Raw genomic sequence first — 14,207 nt, forward strand, 5'->3', positions numbered from 1 at the left:
ATTCTTTATTTGTCTCCTTTAAATTGAAGGATGCTTATGTTCTTGTAGATCAAATGACAGATTCGTGAACCACTCGCACTTCAGTTTACTGGTAAAAGAAGTTACTTATGATGCTGCTATATTGACGCAGACCACATACGTGTGGGGGAGATAGCAATGAAATTATGACAGCACGTCACTGAACTATTGACTTGTAAAAGAACAAAAAAATATACATAAATGGTAATGTTCAATTGCCCCGGGTACGATATTGCAAAAGAGCGTCTGCATGACATATTTGCCTACGGGGTAAAACCATTTTCTTCACCTCATGGGATGAGGCAAATTGCCATCGAGGGGTAGGTTAACCCCAGTGATAAATGCATTTATTTGACAAAATGTACCCACGGGGGAACCTTTGCGCCATAGAGTAAGGTAATACCCGGAAGTAAACATGTACATTAAACGAGGCTTTCTCTTTGGGGACAGTCATATGCATAAACCATATATAAACGTAGACAAAAAAAACACAGGGATATACGATATATTATTTAAATTGAGTAAGTGTGTGTATATGTACATGTTCAAAGAGATACACACATTGCTATTCACAGAGTGATCTACGAGGTATAATTCAATTGTATACACATTGGAGATGGTGTTCGATGCATATTAATATGTTGTGTGACATACACATAGTGACATGCTCAAATTGAGAGATGACATTAGATACGTAGTAACATTCAGTGTGACATACACAAACTGACATGCACAAATTGAGCGCGAGTGACCATCATCACCTCTGGGCATTGTCTGTCGCCTTCATGTGTGTCAATGGCATTTACTGCCTCTTACTGGTTTTAGCAACTACTTAGGCTCTGAGGCTCACCTACTGATTTAATTCTAAGTCTTGCTACACTTTCAAAATTTCGTCATCCTCAATTTACTGAGTGAAAACTGTTTCAGAATCTTGGATGGTCGATGAAATTGTGACGCGCATCGAACCTAAACTGTCGATGTCACACATCAGCATATCTCCTTTGAACACAGCCACATACAGACATAACACACACAGTCGCTGACACAGAAAAGAAACAACACACACACACACAAACGTCAGAGTCACATGTACACACTTTTTCTTGCAGAGGTACCGACACACAATTGTAGGCATACAGTAAATATGTTCAGTAACATACACACACTGGCACAGGTTCAATGGCATACGTTCACGACGTACACACTATATCATGTGCATAACGAAATACATTGATTGAAGTATGCACAATACTTGACACACACCGACGGATGTTCTGTGACTTACACACACTTGACATACACACACCGAATGGCCAATGACATATTTCGGGTCACGTGGAGAGATAGATAATCTCATCCGAGTGTCTTTTGATATCAAATATATCAACACGAGTTGATAAAAGTGGGAAAACTCCGAGGCTTGCCGAGGATTTTTTTCCACTTTTATCAACGAGTGTTGATATATTTGATATCAAAAGACACGAGGGTGAGATTTTATTTATCATCCAACGTCATTCTTCCAACTTTTTCAGTTTGGAGAAAGTAATAAGCCGGAAAGTGTAGTGTCGCTTCTATAATATTAAGTTTATGGAAAGGCCTAGGGTTTTGTTTCTTTTATTAGAGAATATATGTGGGCATATCCCTCTCAGACACAGTATCCTGCCGAGCGCCAGGCAGGATAACAAAAAATACTAAATTTTAAGAGGTATTTCATGGAAAATATAGTCTAAATAAATGTATCGCTATGAGGCGTCAGGCAACAGACAAACACTTATTTTTTTATGCAAACAGTGTGAGTGGCGGACACGATTACCTCTTTGGCGTATGCCTGTTGTCATCACTGATTTTGTCACCGCTATTTTGCTTTTTACACTCATTGGAATCTGTTTCGTCAGATAACCGAGACTGGTTATTCTCTGGCGTTGACGTTTTACACAACAAACCATACAATAGATAATATACAGGAATTGAATCACATGCAATATATAGTACAAATACATGATACTACATATATATACACGACCCCGGGCAGCTGCACAGCTGATCTGATTACGGGCATTGAAATTTTATCTTCCAATTTTACAGATTATGTAATACCACTTATGTGTATCTATTGAACATATCTAAATGGGTTCACACAAAGTTTATATTCAATAGATACACATAAGTAATATTACATAATGTGTAAAATTGGCAGATGAAATTTCAATGCACGGAATCAGATCAGCTGTACAGATGCCCTGGGTCGTGTTATCCCACTCTGCCTTATCCCATGTACAGCGTTACAGGCGGTCCACCTGTCGGATAATGTGTGCAGAAATCAACATACCTAAAGCTAATCAAGTGAAACAGAAGCCAATTCGCTTCGTTAACTCAGTTTTTATCTTGCATATGCGTAGCTAATTTGACAGAGCCATCACAGATACGCGCGTGATATGAATGGGGCGACGCTTTTAGCCTGCAGTTGCTCATTATAGCGCATAATCACCGAACCTTTTCCTGCGGAACACAGCGGGTATATGTACCTGTAGTGAACGACAAACCATGTCATCCTCAAGTATAACCTACATTATACTACGGGTATACTCAGGCGGTACATTACACACATGTAAAACACACATATAAGACACGCATGTAAAACACAAGCTGTTTTCTGCACACGGTTATATATTTGAACATGAACAGTGCCACGTGTCAAAACACACATATATACTTGATTGTACACACATATATACTTGATTGTACGCACATATATACTTGATTGTATGCCCAGATACCTTTGATTGTACACACAGATACCTTTGATTGTACACACATATATACTTGATTGTTCACACATATATACTTGATTGTATGCACATATATACTTGATTGTAAACACAAATACCTTTGATTGTACACACATATATACTTGATTGCACACACATATATACTTGATTGTACACACATATATACTTGATTTTACACACATATATACTTGATTGTATGCACATATATACTTGATTGTACACAAAAATACCTTTGATTGTACACACATATATACTTGATTGTACACACATATATACTTGATTGTATGCCCAGATACCTTTGATTGTACACACAGATACCTTTGATTGTATGCACATATATACTTGACTTTACACACATATATACTTGATTGTACACACATATATATACTTGATTGTACACACATATATACCTGATTGTACATACATATACTTGATTGTACGCACATATATACTTGATTGTATGCACACATATACTTGATTGTATGCACATATATACTTGATTGTATACACATATATACTTGATTGTATGCACACATATACTTGATTGTATGCACATATATACTTGATTGTATACACATATATACTTCATTATACACACACATATACACTTGATTGTACACACAAATATATACTTGATTGTATGCACATATATTCTTGATTGTACACAAATACATACTTAATTGTACTCACATACATATACGTGATTGTACCCACACATATACTTGATTGTACGCACATGTATTCCTGATTGTATACACATATATACTTGATTATATACACATATATGCTTAATTGTACGCACATGTATTCTTGATTGTACGCACATGTATTCCTGATTGTATACACATATATACTTGATTGTATACACATATATTCTTGATTGTGTACGCACATGTATTCTTGATTGTACACACATATATACTTGATCGTACACACAAATATCTTTGATTGTACACTCATATATACTTCATTGTACACATATAATTTGATTTTACCCATTTATAAACGTGATTGTAAACATATACGTGATTGTATACACATATATACGTGATTGTATATCAACGATATACATAAACAGTTGTGTATTATGCGAACATTTCTTTTCTTGTGTGGAACTTTTGAATCAATTTTAATTTTATAAAATAAAACCATATAGAAGTATTCTTTGAGTGCTGGATAAGCGCCAGTAAAGTTAACGTTTTGGATATAATATCGCCAACTTAAGAAATTTTCAATTGGAAATCAAACATGACAAAATCAAGTGAGAGGTATAGTTTCTTTTTCTTCTCAGTTGATATATAATTACATACAACACTGTGAGAGAGAGAGAGAGAGCGAGAGAGAGAGAGAGAGAGAGAGAGAGAGAGAGAGAGAGAGAGAGAGAGACCATGCTGCAGTTTTAACGTAGTTAGAGAGAGAGAGAATTGTTTGAAGGGGGCGAGAAATGCAAGAGATGAACAGTTCTTTGCATGTTTATTTTATTTACACAAATCTTTTATTGGTACATATATAGTGATGAACTTCCTTCAATATAGCCTGTAACAACATGATGATCCACACTGCCGTATAACAGTAAAGTTTAAAACTACCCATTCATAGAATTATCACCGCTCTGTTTCCTTCTACGCCCAATGGAATCGGTTTCGGCGGATAATCGAAACAGGTCGTTCTCTGGCGTTGACGTTTTATATTTACATCAACAGGCATGTAATGAACAATAACTACATCATTGCATAATCAAACGTTGATGACGATATACGGTACATGTATAATTTTGAATAATTTTCAAATGCATTTGAACATGTTCAGTTCGGGAGTTCTTTTACACCAGTCCATATAAATCACAATTCAATCGCATGTAAATATTATATTTCCTTATTGGACACGCAAAGTACGTGGGACAGCACTGTATATTATTCCTTTGTACATATATATTAAGGACATATATCACATGAACTTTCGTCTGCCCTGGGTGTGCTGATCTACACTTATTTTACGAGGGCATAAACCTGATCTGGTACGGAAACAGATGACCTATTCTATGTTTTACGTTATGTATACTCACGAAGTTATAGGTAAGAGTTGTACCGAATTACGTATCAGATCAGTTGTAGATCCTGTTTTATTGTTTCTACAAAGGTCAGTCACAAAATTCGTCGACATATACGTTCTTGTTCCGATTTTTTTATAAATATTTAATCAAAGTGCTTGTAAATTGGATAAAGGGGTATTTCATGCGTGTGTTACGCACGGGTTTGTTTTGATTGGAATCTCACTCAGCGTATGATCACTTCAGGAAAGGTAATTCTTTTCACTCCTAAAGATTCGCGAAATAGTCGAAATTTGCACATTTCTATGAGAAGTAACTTGTCACATCGTTCCTTAAACTCAGTGAAAGTGAATAAACTACAACCTGCATCCTAGTTCTATATGCTTAAACTCACAAGTATATGTGATAATGAACTTTATTGATCTCTAAAAATTAATCACACTTATTATGGTATGGACTATATGCATATGTTATTACATATTGATAAATCGTCTAAATGCGTAAATAACAGGCCAGTTACAGCATAATACAGTTTAGCTTGATGCCGTCTAAATTCACATTGGTAAGCAAAGAAAGCGTAGCACCGTTAATGTTGTTTCTCTTTCCAACTGTTGAACATTGGCAATGAAAATAACCAGACACATCACCATGGCGTGACTACAGAAAAAAGCTCTGCCGAATTTGCATTTGTTTAAATTTCAAGGTGAAAAAAACATAGAATGTTAGTAAACATACATCTGCAAAGCTAAAAAAGATTATGCTTTAAGTATGTGCTTCTGAAAACCAAATTGGATAAATAACACAGTTACATCTATTTTGAAGCAGGTTAACATATATAACTGGCATGGTAAGATCCAGTTGCATATAGACCCAGTGTAATACATATGCGCATGCAAATCAACATATTGTCAACAATTCTCGAAATGCAGTGACTTGGCCCGGGGATTATATTCCTGGATCTTCAGTCTCCGACTCCTTTTAAAGCAGTTGCAAATTGAATGAGTCACTCAAAAGCACGATAGGTCACTCGGCCAACACAATCAGGAAACACTGAAATAGTGAGCCTGACGCGGAGACTTCAGCGTTTGGTAACATAACGCCCGAAATACGAATAATAATAGTACATTTCAGTCTGTAATGAACACCGCAGTTTGTGCAACAAGATTATCAGGTCCTTTTCTCAAGGTGCCCTTGCCCTTCCTTTGAAGTTGTCAATGACATAATCAAGCTCTTGATTTACACTACGTCATTATAGAGCGGTACAATAAACACTAAACTTCTTTAGTGATCGCACTGATTTCTCTTTTTCAAAACGTTAGAGACAAGAAAAAAGCTCTGCTCATGCATCCTGGAAACCGAACAGTATTGATTCGTTGGTGGCGATACTCGGGGTGAGAGTGACCGACTGAAGGACCGAGATTCAAACAGCGCTGTTTGACATTTCAAAGGGCACTGAGATTGTTGAGAGTATAAACAGCTAAGAACGTGAATATTCAGTTATTAAACAATTCCCAAATTAAAGATCATAAAACGCTCACACAAATAGAAACACAGAATCAATGAGTATGAGTTTGAATATTAACCAGTACTACTTTTCACGTGGAAGCCATTATGCAAACGGTTTCTGTTTTGTTTATTAACGCGAGCAAATATAATGTTTTTTTCATATGGAGATGTACACATTTTACAGAGCAGTAAATGAAATCATAGCAAACTTGTTTTCACTAATTACCATATTTAAGAATTCTATAGTATCTAACGGAAACAGAGGGTGTCATTTAAAGGAAGTCGAGCGTCAGGGATTTTCAAGTGATCGGTTGACTTGCCTTTGCATGTGTTTGTGACAAGTGAATACACTCCCCTTTTTGCGAACACCTGGTACCATCACGATTTGAAAGTGATTTAGAAACACATGCTTATGATATAGTCGGAATCGTATATTGGACTCTGATATCTTAAGATTATGGAAATGTTTCTGTCGCTTTTATTTATAACGCACCTCCACACTTACATGTGAATCCACATGTTTTGATTTGTATTGTCCGACACCTGTTGTCCTCCATATAAGGAGTGAAAAAATCATGATCCATGTGAACATGGGGTAAAAGACAGCTAATGAACGACGTCGCCCACATAGGCCAGGGTTCACCACCCATGTAAAATACAAGGAAGGTTGCAGTTTCATGCTGACAAACATGAATGTTCATTATATCTTAGGAAATAACGGTAGCGTGTTCAAACAGTCAATAAAATGTCTAGACATGGGGAAACTGAATGTCCATAGCGTGCAATATGAGCAATATGTGTATCGATTTTTCTAACTCCTAAGATTTCTAACACATATAGTATTCACGTGTTTGTGTTTTAACTTAGGCGGACTTGTGGTCTGAGATGTTTCATAGTGGTTCCCGGATCCGCTGTTTGTGTGTTCGAATCTTACACTGGAACATTGGTTTCTTAGGACTATATCAGTTTTAGGCATACGTTCAGTGTTTGAACCCCCAAAGTCGTTTGCACGGACGCTTTGTTTTTCTAAATGGTTATATCCGGGTCTGGCGTTCCTTTGTTGTCTGTTTCCATAATGTTGTTGCCTCCCAACTTTTCTACAGTATCCTAGTAGGTGCCATGATGTCACGTCATCTTGGCGTGGTCCATGATGTCACGATATATCTGAAGCAACTTGGCCTCAAAGGAAGTTAGATGTTGTTGTTTTACTTGGGATACAACCACATGACTCTGATTGTTCCCGAGGCGCTTTGTTCAGCAGCATGACCATGACCACGACATGATGTCACTTGAGATATTACATAATGTTTAGGTGTAGCCATTAGCACAATTTCTCAATTTAGACTTAGGATGTGCTCATACATGCCCGGACGACACGGGCTGCATGGAATCAAACACGCCGCTATTCGCTGCATGGAGTTGCGCCTCTCAACTGTGCTAGGGTTCGCTGGTTCCAGAATCTTGAAAAGTATAAATATATTTGTGGAAAGATGTACATTGACAAAACATATGTGGAAATGCCCTAAACCGATGAACTTTATACTATGAAAAGCCAGATTGTACACCTTGTTTATAAGTTACCAACTGAAGCTAACTATTGTGATCGTAACTCCTATTTTAACATATGTTTCAGAATTTGGGGACTTAACAATGATTGAAAATGTTTACCTGACTTTCATTAGAAAATTGCTTCAAGCAAAGAAAAGCACACCCCTATATATGCTGTTTGGTGAAAGAAAACCAACAAAACTTTCTCGTCTCATGTACACAATTCTACTTATTTCATTTGTGCAAAATTTTAACGGTAAACCAGAAAATAATAGGCTGAATTTTATTTTTCCAGACAGGTAATAATTACATTTGGACTTCTCGTGAAATAGAAAAAACAAAACAAATGACCTGAAATTGAAAATAAAAATAAAATATCGTGAAGACCTATATATTTAAAATTGGAGATCTGACATGGATTCCTCATGAAAGGGCAAATTCTATTAGATAGTCAAGGATACTATTGAAAATGAATTCTATTTGCAAAATCTGACCAATGAATGTATTTTACTGTAATACAATGTAGACTTTTAAACAACCTATTTCCAGTAATCCTGAGCCTGGTCGGTGGCACCATATGCCTTTGATAGAGAAAATGTGTTTTGCCAATCTAACGATATTGGATACGAGCATCACTATTTTTTTGGTTAAAACAAATAATAAGTCGAAACATTTTTTATGTGTGAATACTTTGTAGGTGTAAGAAAGAAATTGTTCCCATTATATTGCCTGAAGATGCCTTCTATGTTCAATATTATAAAATTATTTAAAATTAGAAATACTATTCTGTTAAACAAACTTTCTAGATTTATGGTGTCAAATAATAGATAAATTTCAGCAATATGTAATTTGTCAAATGAGTGCTATGCTATGTAGCCTTGATTGAAAATAGTTCTGTTCTGTCGTGATCTGTCACCACACCACACCTAAGCTCTTACGAGAACGTCATAGGTCACCAACCACACTAGAAGGTTAACAGTCACCGGGTACCTACCGGGTACCCATTCACTACTGGGTGAACAGAGGCACACACCGAACAAAGACACTTGGAGGCACCACATGTGCTACATGTGCTTCAATGTAGGCAGGACAGACGCGCAAGAAACTCTCAAGTGGCAGGCTGCCGAATAGGTCACCCGATCAACGTACAAGCAGATAACAACCACACATATATGTCCTGTGAAAACACAACGACAGAATCCGTTTTGGAATTTGCCAACCAGTTCGCGAACTAATGCTGCCCGTGTTAAGCCACATAAAGCTGACACGACGTCATCACGCACCATCTATGCGCATCATAGAACGACATGAGGTCACTTTAAAATTGTGACGTTGTTAAAAGCAAAATCACTGGCGGGTTTCAGTCGAATTCATAAGTGCATGTCGACATTTCCTCATGACTCACGATGTTCCATATATGTTTCATGACCCTAAACATTAACTTGATACCAAAACGGAAACATTTGCATCGTTATTTAATGCCTTAGTATGATATTGGATAGTAATTAAAATCTCAAATTTATCAAAACTTGTCAATAAAAATATAAACAACTTCGACAAACCTTGAGGTGTTGCTGCTTTAATCGACTCGTGCTGATAATAATATCAAGCGAGACTTTGGTCACAGTATCTATATTCATTGCATGATGAATAAACGTGATTAACGTACAGATAGTCTTAGATTAACAAGAAAGATAAATCTAGATTATCTCTATCACCTGTTAAAAACAATTTATGATTCGTTAAAACGTGATTTAATTAACAAACAATAACCTTTTCACGACCCCTTCTTTGACTGTGAAGAGAGAAATGAAAAGCCAGTGTTCTGTTTGTCTGCGAGCTCCGAGAACGCCTTGCACAAGCTATCATCTCTATCACCAGGCGTACAATGCAGGTCACCTGGACCCTCTGAGAATGTCATAGATACCATCATCAACCCTGAAGGATGCCTGGCATATCAGATCGATTGTTCCTTGATAAAAATATAAATTGGGTGATAACACACCAGAGCACGTCTGGTTGCTATGTAGATGTTTATACACTTCTGGGCGAAGACAATGTGTTGTATAAAATGTGTTTTCGTATTTTGCTTTCAGGAAAATCCATCCGACGAAGAAGCGTTTGTCTTGTTTGATAGTGCAAATTAGTGTGATTTAAAAAAAATAATTTATGCAGTTGTTTTACAGGTGATCGCACAAGTCTTATAATCCCATGAATAAACAGATAAAAAATCAATAAAATAATTAATATATCATAACGTTCTTTGAGATTTAGTTTAGTCTGTGTAATTAAACACCAACTTAAAGATCGTGAATATCTTCACTCTGTTTAATTAGACACCAACATGAAGATCGAGAATATCTTTACTCTGTTTAATTAGACACCAACAGACAATCCTCTGACGATGCTTCTCACTGACGTCTAATTGTTCCCGACCCTCGTGTCTCTCATCGTTTCTCTCTTGTCCCCTGCACAGTTACTGGTCAGTCAGCAACACAGTGAAGATGACGTCACAATGTATCGCCTTCTTCAACGCTGTCCTTCTCACGGCAATCCTGTACTTCTCTAACGCCGAGGCTACAAGTGAGTTCACAAGTCTCTCAACATAACAGAAACATTTATCAAACTGATTGTGCCATAAAATATTCAGGCTGGTACTCATTGATTATGTTCCATCTGGAGGTGATATATTACATTTATAAATATACTGATACATCACGTTCATACTGATAAAGATATATTACATTCAGGCTGGTAAAGGTATATCACGTTCAAACTGGAACTGATATATCAATGTTATACTGGTTAAGCCATAAGACATTGAAACTGGTTCTGATATAATAAGCATCAACCACTACTTTACATGGCTAATGAGGAACTTCTGGGGGTAACCAGCCACAAACACCATGGGTTAACATTTCAGACTAAATACTGAATTAATACTTAAAAAGGTAAACCCAATGGTAAATTGCCTTAAGTTTAAAATGTAGATTGAGTAGAAAATATCAGTAGACATATTGTACTGATGTTTCCTTTCAAGCTGATTATTGTGACGTAATATCGGATAATATGTCTGCAGAATTGTCACAGATGTTGGAAACTCAAGAGCTCGATTGACTGAGAACAATATTGCCCGGATAAACGTGCAGTTACCTATTTGAATAATGAAACTGGCTTCGACATCTCTCCCAGACCAGTATCACAGCTTCAACCGTAAGCTGTAGAAGGCCCGGATAGATCATCTGTTCTCTTTTGTACCCGAATGTACATTAGTTCAAATTATTCTATGGTTTACTTTAATCAAGGCTTTTCAACTTACGGTATAAATGACAAATCCATTGAGAAACTGTTAGTTCTATTCGTCAAATTCTACAGAACACAACGAGGTAAATGATTAAATAGGACTGTAGTTGTTACATATACCGGGGCCAACTCGCGCCTAGCTCCACGGGAAGTATAACGGTAAACATCAGCTTTTGTTTGTTAAACGTTTGTGTGTGTGAAGTTGAAGTTACATGTGTTATTTAAGGGAAGAGCGGCATCACCGCTATTTGATAGTAATTGACAGCTATTTGAAAGCTATTTGATATTACCATCACCAATGTTACCATCACACCTGGTGTCATCACAATTTGATAGTGATTCATAAACACATGCTCATGATATAGTCGGAATCGCGCAATCGAATCTGATTTTAGCAGATATATGATATGAATAAGAAAAGGATTTTGTCTCTTATAAGTAGACAGATATTTAGTTATTTGTTCACCTATCCCTTGCATGTAATTCATATTTCCTGAATAAAAGTTTGTTTAATCATATGTTACATTCATACCACTGAAATATTACATTCAAGCTGGTACTCATATATCAAATTCAAACTTGTAATAAAATACTGCATTTATGCTGGTATCGATATGTCATGTGTCTATGGGTAAGGATACTAGTATGTCTTGCTTATACTGGAAGAGATATATTATATTTATACTGGTAAAGATGTATTTGTGACACGTCCAAATTGGATATATTACATTAGGCATGTTAAGGATACATTACATTCAGTCGGGGAAGAAATGTTACATTCAGCATGTTAAAGATATATTACATTCAGGTGAGTAAGGAAACATCACATTCAGCATGTTAAGGATACATTACATTCAGGCGGGTAAGGATACATTATATTCAGGCAGGTAAGGATACATTACATTCAGAATGTTAAGGATACATTACATTCAGGCGGGTAAGGATACATTATATTCAGGCAGGTAAGGATACATTACATTCAGGCGGGTAAGGATGTATTACATTCAGAATGTTAAGGATATATTACATTCTGGCGGGTAAGGATACATTACATTCAGCATTTCAAGGATACATTCCATTCAGGCGAGTAAGGATATATTACATTTAGCATGTTAAGGATACATTACAGCATGTTAAGGATGCATTACATTCAGGCGGGTAAGGATACATTACATTCAGCATGTTAAGTATACATTATACTCAGTACGTTAAGAATACATTACATTCAGGCGGGTAAGGATATATTACATTCAGCATGTTAAGGATGCATTACATTCAGGCGGGTAAGGATACATTACATTCAGCATGTTAAGGATGCATTACATTCAGGCGGGTAAGTATATATGACATTCAGCATGTTAAGGATACATTCTATTCAGTATGTTAAGAATACATTACATTCAGGTTGTTAAGGATATATAACATTCAGGCGGGTAATGATATATTACATTCGGCGCGTTTAGGATACATTACATTCAGGCGAGTAAGAATATATAACATTCAGCATGTTAAGGATAAATTCCATTTTTGTCGGTAAGGAAACATTACATTCAACACATCAAGGATACATTACATTCAGCATGTTAAGGATACATTACATTCAGCATGTTAATGATACATTAAATTCAACATTTTAAGGATACATTACATTCAGCATGTTAAGGATACATTACATTAACATGTTAAGGATATATTACATTCAGCATGTTAAGGATATATTACATTCAGGCGAGTAAGGATGTACTAGTTTCAGCATGTTAAGGATATATTACATTCAGGCGAGTAAGGATATACTATATTCAGCGGGTTAAGGATATATTACATTCAGGCGAGTAATGATATATAACATTCAGCATGTTAAGGATACATTACATTCAGCATTTTAAGGATATATTACATTCAGGCGGGTAAGGATACATTACATTCAACATGTTAAGGATACATTACATTCAGCATATCGAGGATACATTACATTCAGCATGTTAAGGATACATTACATTCAACATTTTCAGGATATATTACAATCAGGCGGGTAAGCATACATTACATTCAGGCGGGTAAGGATACATTACATTCAACATGTTAAGGATATATTACATTTAGGCGGGTAAGGATATATTACTTTCAGCATGATAAGGATACATTACATTCAGCATATCGAGGATACACTACAATCAGCATGTTAAGGATACATTACATTCAGCATGTTAAGGGTACATTACATTCAGTATGTTAAGGATACATTACATTCAGAATGTTAAGGATACATTACATTCAACATTTTAAGGATATATTACATTCAGGCGGGTAAGGATACATTACATTCAGCATGATAAGGATACATTACATTCAGCATATCGAGGATACATTACAATCAGCATGTTAAGGATACATTACATTCAGCATGTTAAGGGTACATTACATTCAGTATGTTAAGGATACATTACATTCAGAATGTTAAGGATACATTACATTCAACATTTTAAGGATATATTACATTCAGTATGTTAAGGATACATTACATTCAGGCGGGTAAGGATACATTACATTCAACATGTTAAGGATATATTACATTAAGGCGGGTAAGGATATATTACTTTCAGCATGATAAGGATACATTACATTCAGGATGGTAAGGATATATTACATTCAGCATGATAAGAATGTATTCCAATCAGGCGGATAAGGATATATTACATTCAGCATGTTAAGGATATATTTCATTCAGGCCGGTAAGGACTATATAACATTGAGCATGTGAAGGATACATTACATTCAGGATGTTAAGGATACATTAGATTCAGGCGGGTAAGGATTCATTCTATTCAGTACGTTAAGGATACATTACATTCAGGTGGGCAAGGATGCATTACATTCAGAATGTTAAGGATATATTACATTCTGGAGGGTAAGAATACATTACATTCAGCTTGTTAAGGATGCATTACATTCAGGCGGGTAAGGATGTATTACTTTCAGTATGTTAAGGATAC

At 36.0% G+C, this 14,207-nt stretch overlaps 1 protein-coding gene across 4 annotated transcripts in view; it reads left to right on the plus strand.

Moving 5' to 3' along the window:
• Positions 1-14,207, plus strand: part of LOC124142709 (neuronal acetylcholine receptor subunit alpha-7-like) — an 87,459-nt gene that overhangs the window by 39,403 nt on the left and 33,849 nt on the right. For 2 of the 4 annotated variants that reach the window (XM_046511302.2, XM_046511301.2), the window contains exon 2: positions 10,388-10,494. The exons of the other annotated variants lie outside the window; for them this stretch is intronic. In XM_046511302.2, the coding sequence (XP_046367258.1) occupies positions 10,416-10,494 (79 nt within the window). In that variant the 5' untranslated portion in view covers positions 10,388-10,415. The remainder of the gene's footprint in view (positions 1-10,387; positions 10,495-14,207) is intronic. 4 annotated transcript variants of the gene reach the window in all.

This window comes from Haliotis rufescens, unplaced genomic scaffold (genome assembly GCF_023055435.1).
Source record: "Haliotis rufescens isolate VD_foot unplaced genomic scaffold, xgHalRufe1.0.p SCAF_20, whole genome shotgun sequence".
In the NCBI taxonomy this organism is placed as follows: Eukaryota; Metazoa; Mollusca; class Gastropoda; order Lepetellida; family Haliotidae; genus Haliotis; species Haliotis rufescens.